General features: G+C 31.8%; 1 protein-coding gene across 27 annotated transcripts in view; it reads right to left on the bottom strand.

Annotated features, from left to right (window-relative positions):
* LOC111059276 (coiled-coil domain-containing protein AGAP005037) overlaps positions 1 to 18,652 on the bottom strand; it is a 346,739-nt gene that overhangs the window by 30,090 nt on the left and 297,997 nt on the right. For 10 of the 27 annotated variants that reach the window (XR_005570967.1, XM_039425095.1, XM_039425104.1 and 7 more), the window contains 6 exons: positions 17,319 to 17,366; positions 14,555 to 14,644; positions 11,410 to 11,472; positions 9,260 to 9,355; positions 2,877 to 3,030; positions 100 to 222 (listed from right to left, as the gene is read on the bottom strand). Coding sequence is in view for 26 of the 27 variants with exons in the window: in XM_039425095.1 (XP_039281029.1) it covers positions 100 to 222; positions 2,877 to 3,030; positions 9,260 to 9,355; positions 11,410 to 11,472; positions 14,555 to 14,644; positions 17,319 to 17,366 (574 nt within the window). In the remaining variant the exon portion in view is untranslated. The remainder of the gene's footprint in view (positions 1 to 99; positions 223 to 2,876; positions 3,031 to 9,259; positions 9,356 to 11,409; positions 11,473 to 14,554; positions 14,645 to 17,318; positions 17,367 to 18,652) is intronic. The other 17 variants (XM_039425097.1, XM_039425120.1, XM_039425099.1 and 14 more) reach the window with 12 other exon arrangements.

Below are 18,652 nucleotides of genomic sequence, written 5' to 3'. Positions count from 1 at the left end.
ACCATGTAAACTAATTATTATACTTGATGGTGGTAATGTGGCCTATAGTATTTTTGAAAATTCTCATTCGAAATGAGCAATCAAGTTGAAAGCACTCACGTGAGGTCAGACTCGAGCCGAAGCATCTCCTGTTTGTAGAGGTCTTCCTCTCTGTTCAACCTCGATCGCTCTGCGTCACCCGCTGCCGACCAAATGCCCTCTCCACCCGTCATCAACATTGCTCTGCAAATTATTCAAAATTAAACAATTAACAACACACAAACAAGGCTGAATAACTAAGAGCTTGTAAAGTGCATTTCAATAACGAATAATTGTAATAATAATAAATATAATAAAATATATAAATAATTTGGTTTCTTTTTTGTTTCATGTTAGCTTGATTTTGTTTTGAATTGATACTCTCACTCAGCGGACAGGATTTTTCCTTTGCTGGGTAATGCCAATAGTGTATTCAAATTGTTTTGTTTGACCTAATTTGATCTCCATTATAGAATTATTTCTAAGGAATAAATAGAATGATTTTATACTATAAAAAGAATTGAATCAAAATCTCAGGTATGGTTTCTAGGAAACTTATTGAAACTAATGGACCATCCAATTTAAAAGTTTTATAATGAATAATAATCCATTTGATTTAATAAGTGTTCTTGGAACCTGGATATATATATACTATTCTTCGAAAGACGTTTTCAACTGTCTCGAACGGTCCTTTATTATAGCTTTTTTACAGTAGTTACCGGTATGCTTACTGTATATAGCTTAAACATATTTTGCTTTGACTCTTGTATTTTGACGATTTATTATTTGATACAATATTAACTTTTACAACAATGTGTAAATAAAGTATTTCATCGATTGATTTTCTTAGGACCCAAAGAGGCTTTTATTACTTTTTATTGCCATGAAGTTATTTATTATTCACTTTATATCACTTTTTAGCAACCTAATAAATTGAGTAACTTGATGTGATTTTGAGGAAAATCGGAGAGCTTAATAATAATAATAATTGTTATTCAGCAAAATGAACCAGTTCATAATTTATAAAATTCATCTATAATATTCATAATGTTGAGAAGAGTGAGAAACAATTTTCAAGAATCTTATTTGAATTGCATTTTTAATCAGTAGAAAATCAGAAGCTAAGATGATAACACCTGTATGTATGTATCATGTATATGCATACATACTGAAGCATATGTATGTAACTATAAATGGACACCGTTCTTGAGTACCATGGATGAGTGGAATGGATAAGATATACAGGATACTAATATCAAAAATACCGTGAAATAGAATGCAATGCATCAAACTAAACTTAATGAACTATAGGTATAATTATTATTAAACGAAAATCCAAAGTAAATGCTGCAAATCACCCCGAAGACTTCTGCTACTGAAAATATTGACAACAGGGAAAACAGCTAGATGGAAATTCGATGAGCGCTACTATTCGAAAATTATTTGTTCCCGGGCTGAAATAGTATATTTCGCACCTAGGGCCGAAAATGAGACTTTTCTGGCTCGAAATCGGTTTTCAAGTCCGAGGCCGTAGGCCGAGGACTAGAAAAGATTGAGAGCCGGAAAACATTTTTGCCCATGGTGAGAACGTAATTTTTCGCCACACAGAAAAATAAACAATATATATATGAGAATAATAATTATTCTCATTGTCTATTATAAGCACTTCCGAAAGCAAAAGTGGAAGGTCATAGCTCTAGCAAATCTGAATATCAAGAAATTGTCCAAGTATTTTTATTTTTTATTCTGATTTGTCTAAATAACCTAAAAGATTATGTTCAATTATGTAAGAGGTTGAGTTTATACTTTTTATTCTTCCAAATGACAATAAGATGATATTATTATAAATGTTTTTATTATTGAATGATAAACACAAATAATGAAAAGTTTTTGATCAGCTGGTTTATCACACTTGAAAAAGTTTTTGATCAGCTGGTTTATCACACTTGAAAAAGTTTTTGATCAGCTGTTTTAGCACACTTGAAATTCGGCCAATCTGATGTGATCTGAATGTCAATGGAAGTTTAGGTTGGAAGTTCTATCCTTCTATGAAAATCGAATTATTTGAATAGTTTATAATATATATCTTATCTGTATTTTATTCATTTAAATAAAATGATAGTATATTATACAGAATACTTTATTGAATTCTAGAAGCATAAAATGATTCCGTTTATCCACCATGTTCCGTGATAAACGCTTTACTAGGAGGTTTGAGGTTAGATTCTATTATACTCTGAAAATTGAATTTGAATAGTTTATAATATCTCATTTGTATTTCATTCATCCAAATAAAATGATAGTATCTTATTGCAAAAACTTTATTCAATTCTAGAAGCATAAACTGATTACGTTTCATAAACTATTTTGTAAACACGTTCACATCAAATCAGAATCAGCTGACTTCAAGGTTATTTTACAGCCCTAGGGCCGTAAAAATTTTACCGGCCTGGTCAGAAAACAATCACTTTCGGCCTCCATATGACGCACGTAAACCAGCTCATTACATCCAAGTGGGGCGAAAAATATGTTTTTAATAGTCGAATTTCCATCTAGCTGTTTACCCTGTTGTCAATATTTGCAGTATCAGAAGTCTTCGGGGTGATTTGCAGCATTTGATTTGGATTTTCGTTTAATAATCATTATTAATTAATTAGAATTTGATTAAATGCAATATCTCAATAATTTCCATCTGTGAACTATATATAGGTCTATTCATGGATAAACTAAACTTAATGATTTATATTAAGTATAAATTTTATATTCAAAGACCTTAAAGATACATAAAGATATATTTGTCTTTGTTTACATAAGATTGTATTTGTTTGTATTAATAAAATGGATGAAAATCAACTGACCGAATTTTGATGAACGTATCCTTCATTGTTTCCCTAACCGAATGGGCTTGAGCTTGAGACATTCGTCTGAGATTCCTCATCTCCTGGCGCAGGTCTTTGGCTTTCTTCTGCAGGCCGCGCAGCTGGTTGTACATTTCCGGCGTTAGCTGCAAATCTATGCACAACACAAATGTAACAACGATAAATTATTGATTAGTCTGGTAAAAATAGTAATCCTGAACCCCAGTCATAAATTGATACGAGTTTATTTTAAGTAACTGATTAATATGTGAAACAATACATTGATTGTTTGATTGATTCATTGTCAATCAATTCTTCTTCTAATTCTTATTATTTCAGATTTAATGCCTTATATTTCAAGACAATAGGATTCTACGATTGTAATATTTACTAGATTGTGAAGAGGTTACAAAAACCAAAAATAAATGTAAATAAGGTCTCTTCACACTTGACTACGCTACGCTGAAATACGTTCTATCTCCCAATGTTGAATACAAGCTACGAATCTGTGATATTCACATCAGCATTCAGCATACCGTAGCTTTCAATATTGGGAGATAGGACGGCTACCGTACGTCCTACGAAGACGTATTTCAGCGTAGCGTACAGTAGCCAAGTGTGAAGATACTTTTAACCTGTTCGATACAGAATAATAAGTAAGTTACAGCTCTAAGAAATTTACCGAGCCATCCAATCCTTATTTTCTCACAATTAAATTACTCTTGAGTTCACAATAGGAACTTCGTTTCTATACGTAACGTTCAGAAAATTTTGAAAAACTTTGAAATGATATTGAATATGGATTAAAAGTATCTAATATTTTTACTTCAACTCAAACCTATGAATCGTGAATTATTAGAAATATTATTAACTGAGAATATCAACGTATTCAGTATCACATATTTATAATTTTAATATCGTCTGATACTGATATCTGAGATCACAATTTGATAGTGATACAATGATATAAATATAATCAGTATAAACATATTGAGATTATGTGAATAGTTTCATGTTGGACACACCAGAAGCATGTAGAAAGGAGTATGAAACATTCATCAATAATCTTCAAACAATAACAAATAATTGTGAACAATGTATAAATGGAAATCAACCAGTTGTTGAAGGTTATATCGGTGAAGAAATAAAGTATTACGATTATTTGAACATTATTACTGATTTTATTTTTACTTTAAAGTCAAACCAATACATTGAACTCAAACGTTTTACTTAAGGCATGTTACACACACTTCACAGAGACAGAGTACAGTACAGAGTCACCAGTGCCTTGCCAATCACACATATTATTATTTAGTCTATTTCATTGTCAAACAACACGCCCCCTCAATGAAATAACCCAAAAAAATATTTATCAATCAAAAAACAAAGTAAGTTATAGGAAAATTAACATAGTTCAAAACATCTTAATTATTAAAAAATATTATTTCTAAACTTGACAAAAAGTTCCTTTCCCAAGGGTTTTGTGAAAATGTCAGCAATCTGATCTGAGGATTTTAAATACTCAACTTGAATAACACCTTCAGAAATTTTCTCTCTTACAAAATGATACCTTATATCTACATGTTTCATTTTTTTATGATGCTCAGGATTATGAGCTATTTTGATAGCAGACTGATTGTCTTCAAACAACAAAATACAAGTTTTCTTATTTTCAACAACACAAAAATCAATTAAAATTCCTTTTATCCAACAAGCCTCGCTTGCAGCTTGGCTCAAAGCAACATACTCAGCTTCTGTGCTAGATAATGAAACACTCTGTTGCTTCTTGGTACACCAAGAAATAGTATTACCAAAAACCTTGAAGCAATAACCTGAGGTTGATCTTCTCTCTAAATCACCACCCCAGTTTGCATCTACATAGCCTACAATCATATCATCATTCAATTCTCTCTTATATACTAGCTCTAAATCTAAAGTACATTTTACATATCTCAATACACGTTTTAAATTTTTATACAACATTTCACTGGCACAACTTTGGAATCGACTCAAGAAAGATACAGTACAACACAAATCAGGTCTAGATCCTACAACAGCATACATAAGACAACCAATTAGTCTACGACATTTCTTTTCTATTTCTACAGACTCTGACTTATCTCTAGTCAATAATTCAAAGTTGAAATTTTTATCCATGGGAGTGTCCATTGGCTTACAATCCTGCATGTTGAACTTTTCCAATACATGTTTGAGATACTCCTTCTGACTAATAACAGTTACCCCCTTCTCAATATCTTGTTTGACATTAATTCCCAAGAAATTAGAAACTAAGCCCAAGTCTTTCATCTTGAAATTTTCTTGTAAGACTGATTTCAATCTTGAAACATCATTCTCATCTGAACCAAAAATAAGTATGTCATCTACATACAATAATAGAAATACCTTTTACCCTCCACAATTTTAGAATACAAGCAATAATCATTTTTAGACCTAGTAAAATTGTTCATTTTCATTACAGAATCAAATTTAGAATTCCAATCTTTTGGAGATTTCTTCAGACCATAAATTGACTTCTTAAGTTTACAAACCTTATTCCTAAATCCTTCTACTCCCTCTGGTAATGACATATAAACGTCTTCTTTGATATCACCATTAAGGAAAGCATTTTTTACATCCATCTGATATACAGGAAACCCTAATTTATTTGCAACACTCATGAAAATCCGAAAAGTTGGCAATTTGGCCACAGGGGCATAAATGTCATTTAAATCTATGCTATCCTTTTGTTGAAACCCCCTAGCAACTAATCTAGCCTTGTACTGAATGTTACCCTTCTCATCATTTTTAATTTTAAATACCCATTTGCTATCAATAATTTCTTTGTTTTCTGGTACAGTATCTACCTCTGTCCAAGTATATTCTCTTTCAAAGCATTTAGTTCAGTTTTTACTGCCCCCAACCACTTTACAGAATTGTTTGATTTCATAGCTTCAGAAAATGTAAGAGGCTCATCTACTTGTAGACTAAGATAACTGGTTTCATAGTCTTTCAACCACACTGGTTTTTTAATCACTCTTTTCTCTCTCCCTCTTATTTCATTACTTTCATCCATCATTTCTTCTCCACTTTCTTCATTTACTTCTACTTCATTGATTCCATCTTCAATATCATTTGTTTCAATCTCAATACCCTCAGCTTCACTTGTATCAGTTTCTTCTACTTCATTATTTCCAATTTCTTCAACTTCATTCATTTCAGTTTCTTGTACTCCATCATTTTCAATTTCTTCAAATACATTGTTTGGATCATTACCTTTTGCGATTCCCTCAATGTCAAAGCCTTGATTTATCTTGAATACTTTGGGGTCAGAATACTTTTCACCTTGGTTAGATTGCTCAACATTTGAGAAAATTACATCCCTAGAAACAATTATTTTCCTCTTATCAGCATCCCACAACCGATAACCATTTTGCAAATATCCTACAAACGTTAGCTTCTTGGTTCTACTGTCAAGTTTCTTAAGATTACCTGCAACATGACTGTATGCTATACTTCCAAAAATCTGTAGTCTTGATAGATCTGGTTTTTTACCGTACCACTTTTCAGCTGGAGTACAATCAAGAGTACATGTTGGGCTTCTATTAACAATATAAGCTGCTGTCCTTACAGCCTCACCCCACATTTCCTTTTTCAATCCTGAATCAAACAAAAGTGCCCTAACCTTTTCTAGCAATGTCCTATTGATTCTTTCTGCCTTTCCATTTAATTCTGGAGTGTATGGAATGGTGAAATCCATGAAAATCCCTCTATTTTGACACCAATCCTTGATTTTATTACTAGAATATTCCCCACCATTATCACACCGAAATTTTGAAATTTTAGAATGCCATTTTGCCTCTACTTCAGCTACAAATTGTTTCATTATATCAAATACCTCACTTTTATTTTGAATAAGAAATACCATGACAAAATGTGTGAAATCATCTAGAAAAGTAACCATGTATCTTTTATTGTCCCAACTTACCGGGGTAATAGGCCCACAAACATCAGTATGTACTATTTCAAGGGGTCTTGTTGCCCTTTCCCTGACTGTTTTAAAAGGTTGCCTTGTTTGGCGAGCAGACAAGCATATTTCACATGGGTTTTTGGAAAAGTCATCAATTTTAGTTTTAATATTCATTCCCTCACTAAGATTTATGAGCTTTTTCATGTTATCTACACCAAGGTGGCCTAGCTTCCTATGCCATAATTCTACTTCATTAGACTCATTAGACTTGGGTGAAATAGTGCTAGTCATTACATGATGGACTGAATTTGAATTATGCATTTTCAAGTCAACTTCAAACAAACCATTCGAATTTTTTATGCCTTCCATAATGACTTCATTGTCTTTCAACACCTCAACCCTATTTCCACTAAATAAGACCTTACCATCGTTCTCAGTGATAGCACTTACAGATAACAAATTTTTAGAAAGTTCTGGAACATATAAAACATTATTTAAGTTGCATTTGTCTGATTTGATGTTTCCTACCTCAAGAGCAAACATTGATTCATTTTCCTTGGCTACTCCTACTTTACAACTAATTGGAATGTAACAACGATAAATTATTGATTAGTCTGGTAAAAATAGTAATCCTGAACCCCAGTCATAAATTGATACGAGTTTATTTTAAGTAACTGATTAATATGTGAAACAATTCATTGATTGTTCGATTGATTCATTGTCAATCAATTCTTCTTCTAATTCTTATTATTTCAGATTTAATGCCTTATATTTCAAGACAATAGGATTCTACGATTGTAATATTTACTAGATTGTGAAGAGGTTACAAAAACCAAAAATAAATGTAAATAAGGTCTCTTCACACTTGACTACGCTACGCTGAAATACGTTCTATCTCCCAATGTTGAATACAAGCTACGAATCTGTGATATTCACATCAGCATTCAGCATACCGTAGCTTTCAATATTGGGAGATAGGACGGCTACCGTACGTCCTACGAAGACGTATTTCAGCGTAGCGTACAGTAGCCAAGTGTGAAGATACTTTTAACCTGTTCGATACAGAATAATAAGTAAGTTACAGCTCTAAGAAATTTACCGAGCCATCCAATCCTTATTTTCTCACAATTAAATTTACTCTCGAGTTCACAATAGGAACTTCGTTTCTATACGTAACGTTCAGAAAATTTTGAAAAACTTTGAAATGATATTGAATATGGATTAAAAGTATCTAATATTTTTACTTCAACTCAAACCTATGAATCGTGAATTATTAGAAATATTATTAACTGAGAATATCAACGTATTCAGTATCACATATTTATAATTTTAATATCGTCTGATACTGATATCTGAGATCACAAATTTGATAGTGATACAATGATATAAATATAATCAGTATAAACATATTGAGATTATGTGAATAGTTTCATGTTGGACACACCAGAAGCATGTAGAAAGGAGTATGAAACATTCATCAATAATCTTCAAACAATAACAAATAATTGTGAACAATGTATAAATGGAAATCAACCAGTAAGTTACAATCTCTTTCAATCTTTGTTTAAGCTGTAATTTGAGTTTTTTATTCTTAATTGATAATATTATGTTATCTTCATAATCTTCTAAAACTTGAAACTAATTTCACCATTCTCAATAGAATAGTTATCATCACTCTTAGTGGTTTCATGCTAGTTCTATTCTAAAACTTACTCCATTATTGATTTCAACAAAAGCGTTATTTTCAAATTGCATGAATGATCAGTACCGTATTGGATTTGCTGAAACTCAATATTTTATTTTGGCAATGTATGTGGGATGTATTGAATTCTGAGTGGGGAAGCCGTTTACGGTGTAACTGTGATCTGTTGCCTGCAAATATGTAGGCTATAATTTATATTAGACCTATAAATGTTTTGTCAAAAAACAAAATTCATTATTCATTTGAAATAGGAATCAAAATTTCTATAAGCTCTTTTTTCAGATACGATACAGCTTGTCGAGTTCCAAAATAAAGATCTTAATGGTTGACTGGTTGTGTGAATGTTCTAATACTCATCGCCATTTAGCATACGGTAACGATCAACATTAAAGCTTAATTTAACCACCAAATATTTTCCAAATTACATAATATGTAATGAAGGGACCGGTTGAAACGAATTGTGACTCACTCTTATACACATATGTCTTCCCTCATACTGTTCATTATTGATACCGTACCTACATTACATTATCAAACAAATTTTGTAACTTTTCAAAATTACATGAGTAATGAACAACCGGTTGACTAACCCCTATACACATGCCTTCATACTCTTCATCATCGTTACCTTACGTTCATTACATTATCGAGCAAATTTTGTAAGTTTTCAAAATGACATAAATAATGATGTGGTTGAAACGGATTGTGACTCACCCCTATACACATGCCTTCCCTCATACTGGCCGGGCGACAGAGAGACGGGCTTGGGGGGCGGAGCGGGTTTGTGGCGGTCTCGTTCTGAAGAAGAATCTAAGAGTTAATACAAGTGCGTATCAAAATGTTTGTCACTTCAGAAGCCAAGCAGCAGCAGCTAACAAACTAAACAAACTAGGCAAGCTCAACATTATTACCAACTGAAATCAAAACTGCACTAGATAGGTGTGACACAGCGCTACTCAAGATAGTGGGAGGTGAGGGTGATTAAGGAAAGGGAATGGAGAATCTAGTCAAGTTTGGTCAGTTGAACAAGAAAGTTACATAATTGTAGTTGAATATTAGCCTATTTAACAATAAAAACTATGACATTTAAATTTTAAAAAATCTATTATAGGGAGCATTATAGCATAGGAAGCAGGGAGAAATAACATTTTCGGAAGGTGGACAATATTATTTTCAGAAGTGTTCTTTTCTTTATTCTTTTTATTTTTTATTTATTGATACAATAAGTACCTACATACCTACATCATCAACATGATAGGGAGAGAAAATATAAGGTAGCCTTATGCTATTCCTCTCCCAAATTTAGATAAGGTTACACATAGTCAGAAATAGGTTAACTCTTATAGTTGTTCACTTCACAAAATTTCACAGTCCTTAATTATTTTCACAAAGTAGATTTTTATATTTTTGTTTTTTTCTATCGATTCTTTAAAGTTTCTCATGTTAGCTGTGTTTACTTAATGCACTCCATACATATTACTTGATATTATTGATGCATAGATTGGAACATTTTTGAGCTTCAGCCTGGAAAGGCTACTTATCTGAAACCTGTGTAATAATTATGGAATGAGCAAATGAACGATTGATTTAATATTTTTCGAGCTGTTTTTGTATGTAAAGTTCAACTGAGCTATAGCGAAAATATCCATAGGACATCAAACCACAGAATGTAGAAGATCTGCTTTCAGCTAAGTAAGCAAATTTTCCATCAATCATTACTCCCTACTTGAATTACGGTACTTGGAATACTGAAAATCAAATTCTAGGCATTATTGAACAAGCAAGTAAAGGAATGTGCTGGGAATAAGTTAACAGGATACGGTGTGGAATACATCAGACTATGACAGTAAAAGCAGTGAATAGTAGAAATCTTAGTAAAGGGAGGAATATTGGGAATATGATAAGGGAACATCATTTTTATCTAGTCACTATTCTATGGAAATTTCCGAATTCTAGCAATGCTGCTGAATCAGGAACAAAAAATAGTATTTCAGATACAATGAAATAAAAAAAAATGATACAGTTCAATTATACTCATTTTCTAGTGCTGTAGCATAGCTGGGACTTCAATTTCGTGCAGTTGTGGCATTTAAAAGTAAGTCCTTATTCAGGATAATTCCAGAATACATTATTAGTACACTAATAGCCTACAATACATAATAATCTGTGACAAAAGAAAGTACTATTCAACTGATTTAATAGTTCTCAAACATATCCTCCACCATATCTCCAAATCATGCTTTGAAGATTGCGTATCAAGCCGTGCCTTAGCCTAAAACCAACTCCATATTAGCAATTCTTTAACAAGTCTATGTGCCGGTTGCACAAAAGCCGGTCAAATTTTAACCGTGATTAATTTCACTAGGTTCTCATAAAATTAATGATTTGTGAACCTAATGAAATTAATCACGGTTAAAATCTAACCGGCTGTTATGCAACCGGGCCTATGGATTGATTTTGTGCAATCACAGTGCATGAAATTCAATCATTATCTTATTGAAGTTGAATTAAACTAAGTTTAACTTTATGACAGAAAGCTCAATCATATATGTTATCCGTAACTGTTTTTTCAATAATATCTTTACAATGAAAATTTGAAAGGAAATCACATTTTAAAATAAATCAAAATTAAGATATAATAACTTATTTCCTTCATATAGAATTAAACTGATGGTGTCGTTTATTCTATAAGTTTGATAACTTTAAATAAACTAAAAGAGGAGAATTATGCTAGCAGTCCCAACATGATTATTCAAATTTAGTTTTGATTTTGATAGGTCTACTAAAAGTAATGTAATATAATAGGTACTGATATATTGACATCAAATATTAATGAAGTTACATTAGAAAATAGCAATAGTCACCTTGTGATGAGGTCCTTGGCAAAGTAGAAGACTTGATGGCAGGTTTTGTTGGCTTAGTGTCGACTGTGAGTGCATGCAAGAGAAACAATCACAGTTATTATTTTATTAGTCAACATGCAGTCAGCCCACATGCGACAAATGTGTAAATTCACATTTTCGGTAGATTGATCCGTCACGAGAAAAAGATAGATCCCCATAAGACTGCTGCAATTTCAAACTTAATCTCGTGAATGGACCTGCTATATTACATAGATTCACTTATTATACTGATTCCAATGTACCTAGAATACAATACTTATTCTAGGTACCTTGACTGATTCAGAGTAGGCTATTATTACTGAGTGTATTATTTATACAATGATTCAGAGTTTTCAGAATATCAGGTAATGAGTGTATACCGAGTGTTTCAAAAATGATTAGGCTACCCTATCTTAACCTGTTATTATAGTCATAGCAAGAGATATGTCAAATAATATAGGCTATATATTAATGTGTAAATACTCACTGAAATAGAACGTTTAAATACAATTCATCACAAATGTTCCGTATGCCCTCCACAAGCAACTCGGTTAACATTCATATAAACGATATACCTTCACCTGAATTAATCTCAAATTAATCTTCACTTGCTTTTACAACTGTAGTTTATGTCCCAGTTAATAAGTTTCAAAAGGGGTCGTCTGGATTTATATACAGCAAAGTAGACTATTATTGTTTGTCCCTCTGAGCCTAGTCACTGTCGTGACGTCGATGAAAGTAAAATGACAATGAGACACATCTTCAGTAAGCAGGGAGTCCCTATTAGATACTGAATCTGTGTATGGGATTGTAATAGTTAAATGAATCATGTAAGAATTCCAATTCAATAGATTGAGTGCACATGAGTGTGGGTATATTACTGAGATTTATCTAAATACATAAAACATCTATTAGAAAATGAATCTGTGTATGGGATTGTAATAGTTGAATGAATCATGTAAAAATTCCAATTCAATAGATTGAGTGCACTTGAGTGTGGGTATATTACTGAGATTTATCTAAACACATAACACATTTCAAGTAGAGAAGATTCAGTGAAATTCACCCTCTGAATTGATCTAGTGGAGATGGAAGGAATCCACTATAATTATTACAAGAACAATCTGAAAACACCAAACCAAAAAAAGCCATAATAATATACCCAACTCCAATATTTATGTACAGTACAGAATACAGTACATGTTTTTCCTGACAATATAACCGTCGATTTTTGGTGAATCTATATATAACTGTGGAGTTTACACATTTCCTCATTCATTAAATACTACATCAGTACCGTATGAGTTTCTCCCATTACCGGTGCTCATTAGTTTGAGAAATGATATATTTATTTAGTATATTGCAAAGGCTTAAAGGACATCACTCTTTATAAGAACCTCAATAAATTGACGTGCAACCAAATTTTTGACAATATACAAGCAAAACTGGAATGAGATCTATAACTTACATTATGGGGTACATTTTTTGTTTCCTAACAAATAACCAAATAATGAAAAATTTGAAAAAATCTGTATGAGTGTAGCTAATCTATTTAATAAGAAAATAAAATTTTACAAGAACGCACGATTTTTTTGTTCTGATTGCACTCTTGAATATGACACATAGAAAATTGATAGTTGATGCGGCGCAGCCTTGAGTATAAACCCTTTGTATCCTCTACTATTTTCCATAATAATTCACCTCTATATAATATTTGAATCTTTCATCATAGTACATGGATTATTTCTTTGAACATCGATTAGGCTACTACCTACTGCTAATAAAATCTATAATAAGCTATTACAATGCCATTATGTAGCCTATTATTTTTGGAGGTAGGTCTACAGTATAAAATTTCAAGGGTTCAGCAGTTGTAAACTTTTAGCAGCTATCAACAATATAGAAAATTTTAAAAAAAATAATCTGAAAGAATAAACGCTAGGATTCTGAATTTGAAATATTCCCAACGTTATTAAAAACAATCAAACTCAAAAATAAATAAACTAAAAAACATTAGGCTACTGTTCAAAGCTGAAAATGAAAAAATGTATGAATTAGATAGGCTGAGCAAATAATTTACGATGCTACTAGTGGTAGCTATATTTGCAGTAATGGAACTACCATCAATAAAGAAAACATTTGAGATGAGTTTGAGAAGCAATATTATAAGCAAAACATTTAACCAAACTGAATTACAGTGACATAATAATGAGGAAATTAATGTTCAATTACTACTATGAACAAAGAGATACAAGCATTTTGTCGCAAAAATGAAATTTTACATCAATGATATGAAATAATTATAATGTTTCAGCTGATATGGCGAATAAATCGGTCGTTTGCACAAACTTCGATCGTCAAAACGTCCAAGTTGATCTAAAATCAAGCTTTGATCGACGTTTTATCAAGAGTGCTGCTTCGGCTTCAATTGCTTACAAGTTAATAGTTGACAATAATTAAATAGTTAATAATTGTCGATCAAGATCTGATTAAGGTTGTTGTGCAAACAGCCAATTATGTTCACAGATTACAGATAACGAAATCACTGGTTTTGAGTGTGAAAAGGGCAATAACTGCAGAAGGTCAGCCATAATATGAGAATCATTTTATGCAAACCAATGCACATACGGTACAGTACCGTACTTTAATACTATCTACTCTGGATATAAGTTTTATTTAACAAAAACTCAGTTTGATATTAATATTGTTCTGGATAGATTACGTACATATTAAAATAATATTGTTGTGTAAAACTTTAAAACCGCATGAGAATAATATCATTTCTTTCCAAAAATAGTAAACCGGCTTCATACAAAACGCTTGACATTCGAGATTTTGCTTTCCTAACACCGAGAACGATTTTTTTAATAGTAGCGATTTGGAGAATATATTATAGGATTATAATACGTACTACTAGAATATTGGAGCAATATGGATAAAACATTTCTGTAAATAAATAAATAAATTCAATGGTTTTGTTTGATTCAAGTGATTTATGATTGGTTGATTGCTGTCTATTGATTACTATAATTCCTCATAAGACCAATGGGCGACCTCCGTTTACCCAGCTATTCCACTATCTGTAATGTGTGATATGGAAAGGTTAGGTTAGGTCAGGTTAGGTTACCTCCATGCTGCGGCGAATGTTGTTTGGGCGAGTTCATGTCTGGTGGTTCATCACTGAATGAAACCGACTTCTCGAAACTAACCGATTTGTCTGAAAATGCAAGCAACGGCCCCAACAACCACAGTATTAGTATGTGACACCCGCCACCAGTTAATGACAATAATATAGAACAAAAATATTGCCTAAAATTTTGAACTGTTAGACTGAAGCATTTTACAGTTCGGAAGCAAAATATTGCCTCAATTTATTGTGAACTGTAGCATTTAAGCATTAACCTTCAACCTTGAATGTAATAGCAGTGGAAAAAGCCAGAAAATATTTCAACCAAACAGTCTATCATGATTTGAATTGATCATCTTGGAATATGGAGAATCTTGAACAAAATAATATTTTTGAATTAAAAAAATGTGAGAGTATTGAAATACATTTTTATATTCTTTAGATCAAAGTGGGAGCCACCAAATGTGGTGGGCCTAGCTACTGGGGAACATATTTTTTGGGGGGAAGTTGAAGTTATAAAAGTGCGGTTTTGTACCTGAACCTCCTTAAAACTTCATTTTACACACTGATAAATACGCTAGGAAAAGGAAAACTACTAGAATTCTATTAAAATGTATTAAAGGGTACACGATAATATAGTCTAAGGAGGAAAAAAAATTGAGTGATGCAAATTTATATTTAGATTTTAGGGGTAGAGTGTGTAACAACCCAAACCCCTATTTCAAATACCTTTTTTTAAAATTGAATATCTCATAGATCACTAGTCAACCAGACTACTGACTTTCCTGTCCCAAAGTTTGAAATATTTAAATAAACAACAAAAGAATTACTCCTAAAAGCGCTAGAAGATATTATATGAGTAAAGTTAATAGATATTATTGAGCATGAGTAGGAAGGAGCATGAATATAATTAGGAAGGACTCAATTATTTTCAGATAATGTAAAATATTTTTAAACTTTCATTTTCAACAGCATCACAAATAAACTGTTCGAAATATTATTATGAGGAAATCTTGTACAATGGGAACGTCTATTTAATGAACAAAAGTCAAACTGAGGCTGAGTTTCTGAGAGTGTAAATAAAATAAGGCTCAAATGAATTCGACTATTTGATTAATTAATTGATGGAGGACATGGAATGATCGTGGCTTAAAATAAGTTCAAACATCCCTCCTGATCAATTCAAAACATGAACATCTATAATAATCTATAGCTTTATTTGAAAAAATATAATTTTGTTTTAGTTGTTCCAAATTAATCAATATTATAGTTCAATGACCACCAGACCAATGTTAGTATTGCAAGAACATGCAAATGATATACATCCATGATTACTACCGATGTAATGATTTACATGGATAATGAATCAGCAAAATGATATGAGACGTCATTTTTCAATTTACAGCTCAATTTGAATCTACAAAAATTTAATTATGTTGTAGAATGTCCCTCACAACACTAGACTATATACCTAATCATATGAGACATTATTGAAATGAATACTCAAAGAACTGGTGGTATAATAGAGAACAGTTATTTAGAGTTTAATGTACTGGTAGAGATTTTATATCATATCCAAAAGCCTACATTTGATTAATAGAATTTCTAAACTGTTGAAATCAACAATAAGAAATACAGTAAGGTATAATACCGTACTGCAACTAGAACAACTAGAAGTTTCCAATTCATACTACTTAGTGCTCAAAACATGGATAATATTAGTTGTTCTACAACAGTAATAAGTAGACTTTGAAAACATATTTTTCAATACTATAAATTCTACATCATCATAATGTACAAATAAACAAGAGACTCATTATCTAGCTTCAAATTTCTTAAATGTTTTAGCTATTGTTTTAACAGTGCACACACCGATGCGGGAAGGGTACGAGAAGATTTTAAAGCCGATATTAGAATCAAAATCGTCTTTACCGCACTCTCTCCACATCGGTGTTTGCCAGTTTCACCTTTAAATTTAAATAGATTTTTATATGTCCTGCACTAAATATTTAATCGAATTCAAAATTAACGTGTCCAAACCAGAAAACAATAATAATAACACTTTTCTGCTATTAAAAATTTCAATACTGTAGTTTTATTTGAATACTGTTTTTTTGCATGTGTATGCGTATTTATTGAAAAACTTAATACGTTTATTAGATATATTTTTTAATACTAAGGGTATTAAAATATACTTTGATGACTTATATTTGTATTAAAACACTCTTTCCAAGAAATCTATTATTCATTTAAGACAGAGTTGATTCAAGTTTATTAGAAGTCTGGCGTGTTAATGAGAGAATCAATTAATTATCACTGTTAGCTAGTAAACATACAGACTTATCAAAATCAACTTGCACACATAATTATCTCATTCATCAACATATACTGCAATATACGTACAAACCTACAAACACCAGATTAGTGAGAACTAAATACACTTATGCTGGGTTGCACCAACCAGAACAACTTTCATCCTTGATGAAACTTACTCAAATATGCACAATTCAATACAAGATTAGAATGGAAATAGGCGAAAGTAAACCTTAGTTTGTATAAATTGAGTTGAGACTTGGCCCTCCATATCATTTGATATTTGGTATCATCGGTATCTCATTATGATATTTCTTCGGATGGAGGGCCAAGTCTCAACTTATTTTATGCAGACTATAGTTGGTTGATCAAATTAAGTTGGACTTGTTGATCAAAGTTGGTGCAACCCAAGGTAGTATTACTCTAGTGATTACAGTGAGTAGGTGCTAACCTCTTCCCAGTTTCGGTGGTTTTGTGTCTGATCTAACATAGGTCTCATCTGCATTTATGGTTGTGAACATGATCGGTGTTGGTTGGTTGGTTGGTAGGAAGCAGATGAACAATGATAAGCAATACACAAATCCATGGAAGCGAGAAAAAACGACAAAGCAAAGCATCGTTAACAACAATCAAGTGAGAAACAATATACAACTTACAAATTACTAAGAATGATTGTTACAGTATAATAATTATTGCATTCCAAAATAAACAGACAAACACATTGTGTGATAAATATTTCGCTTGTCCGACATTGTGACGGTTTTGGAGCGAAATTTGTACTGATTACAGAGACTAACTAGATAAAAATATATTGATAACAATTGTTTACTAGATACAAGGTCTGCTTTATTCCTCCCCCCCCCCAAACAGATTCAAAAGGGGTTAGGCATGGTTATCTATCCTTCGAACAGTTGGTATGCCCAATTATATTACACTCCTAATTGTTATTGAAAAGTGAAGAGTATACTAATCAGAGAATAGTTAGAGTTATCAATAAATACTAATATTTACAAATTTCCAAAATTAAAAAAGATAAGTTAGAAGGTGAATTTGGTTGCTACGGCACCTTTTTAACTTTTAAAAAAAATAGAAGTAGACCAATTATAAAGTGGAAGATTACTGAGGGAGATCTGAGAGTAATAAGGGTACAGTAGACTGATTACCCCTTTTTTATTTTTTATAATTCATTTTTATTCCTTTTTTAATTCCAAAAATTGAAAAATGTAAGTATGAAGGTGAATTTGGATGTCAGATATTCAATCTGAGAAAAGAATATAGGGTTAAAAACTGATTTGAAATTATTTGAATAAATCTTACTAGGTACTGTTCTGTTATTGTTAGGCGTACATGAGAAATGGTTGATTACCTACAGAAATATTTCATCTACAGAAAAGTAGGTAGGGTACCGTACATAGCTAATAAAAATAAAACGCCGAGAGGATAGGTCTAACTCATTATTGTCAATTCAATAATTAAGTGAATAAGATTAAAGTCAACTACCGCACTGAATAAGATTTCAAAAACTTTAGACGAATTCTATATTCTTGTCAAGTCAAGAGAAATTATTCACACCTACATATCCACATGTACCGTAGTTTAGATACCAAATGTATTTGGGTGTAGATGTTGAGAATATCTACCTACATGAAATTTTCTAGGCAGACTTTGATGAGCATTTTAACAATTTTGTATTTATGTACTAGTATAGCAGTGAGGAATCTACAATTGAATCCAAAATTAACTCTTCACAATTTCCGACTGTATAATCTTCAGTTTATTTTTTTT

This window comes from Nilaparvata lugens, chromosome 3 (genome assembly GCF_014356525.2).
Source record: "Nilaparvata lugens isolate BPH chromosome 3, ASM1435652v1, whole genome shotgun sequence".
In the NCBI taxonomy this organism is placed as follows: Eukaryota; Metazoa; Arthropoda; class Insecta; order Hemiptera; family Delphacidae; genus Nilaparvata; species Nilaparvata lugens.
This window is presented reverse-complemented; position numbering and strand designations above follow the sequence as displayed.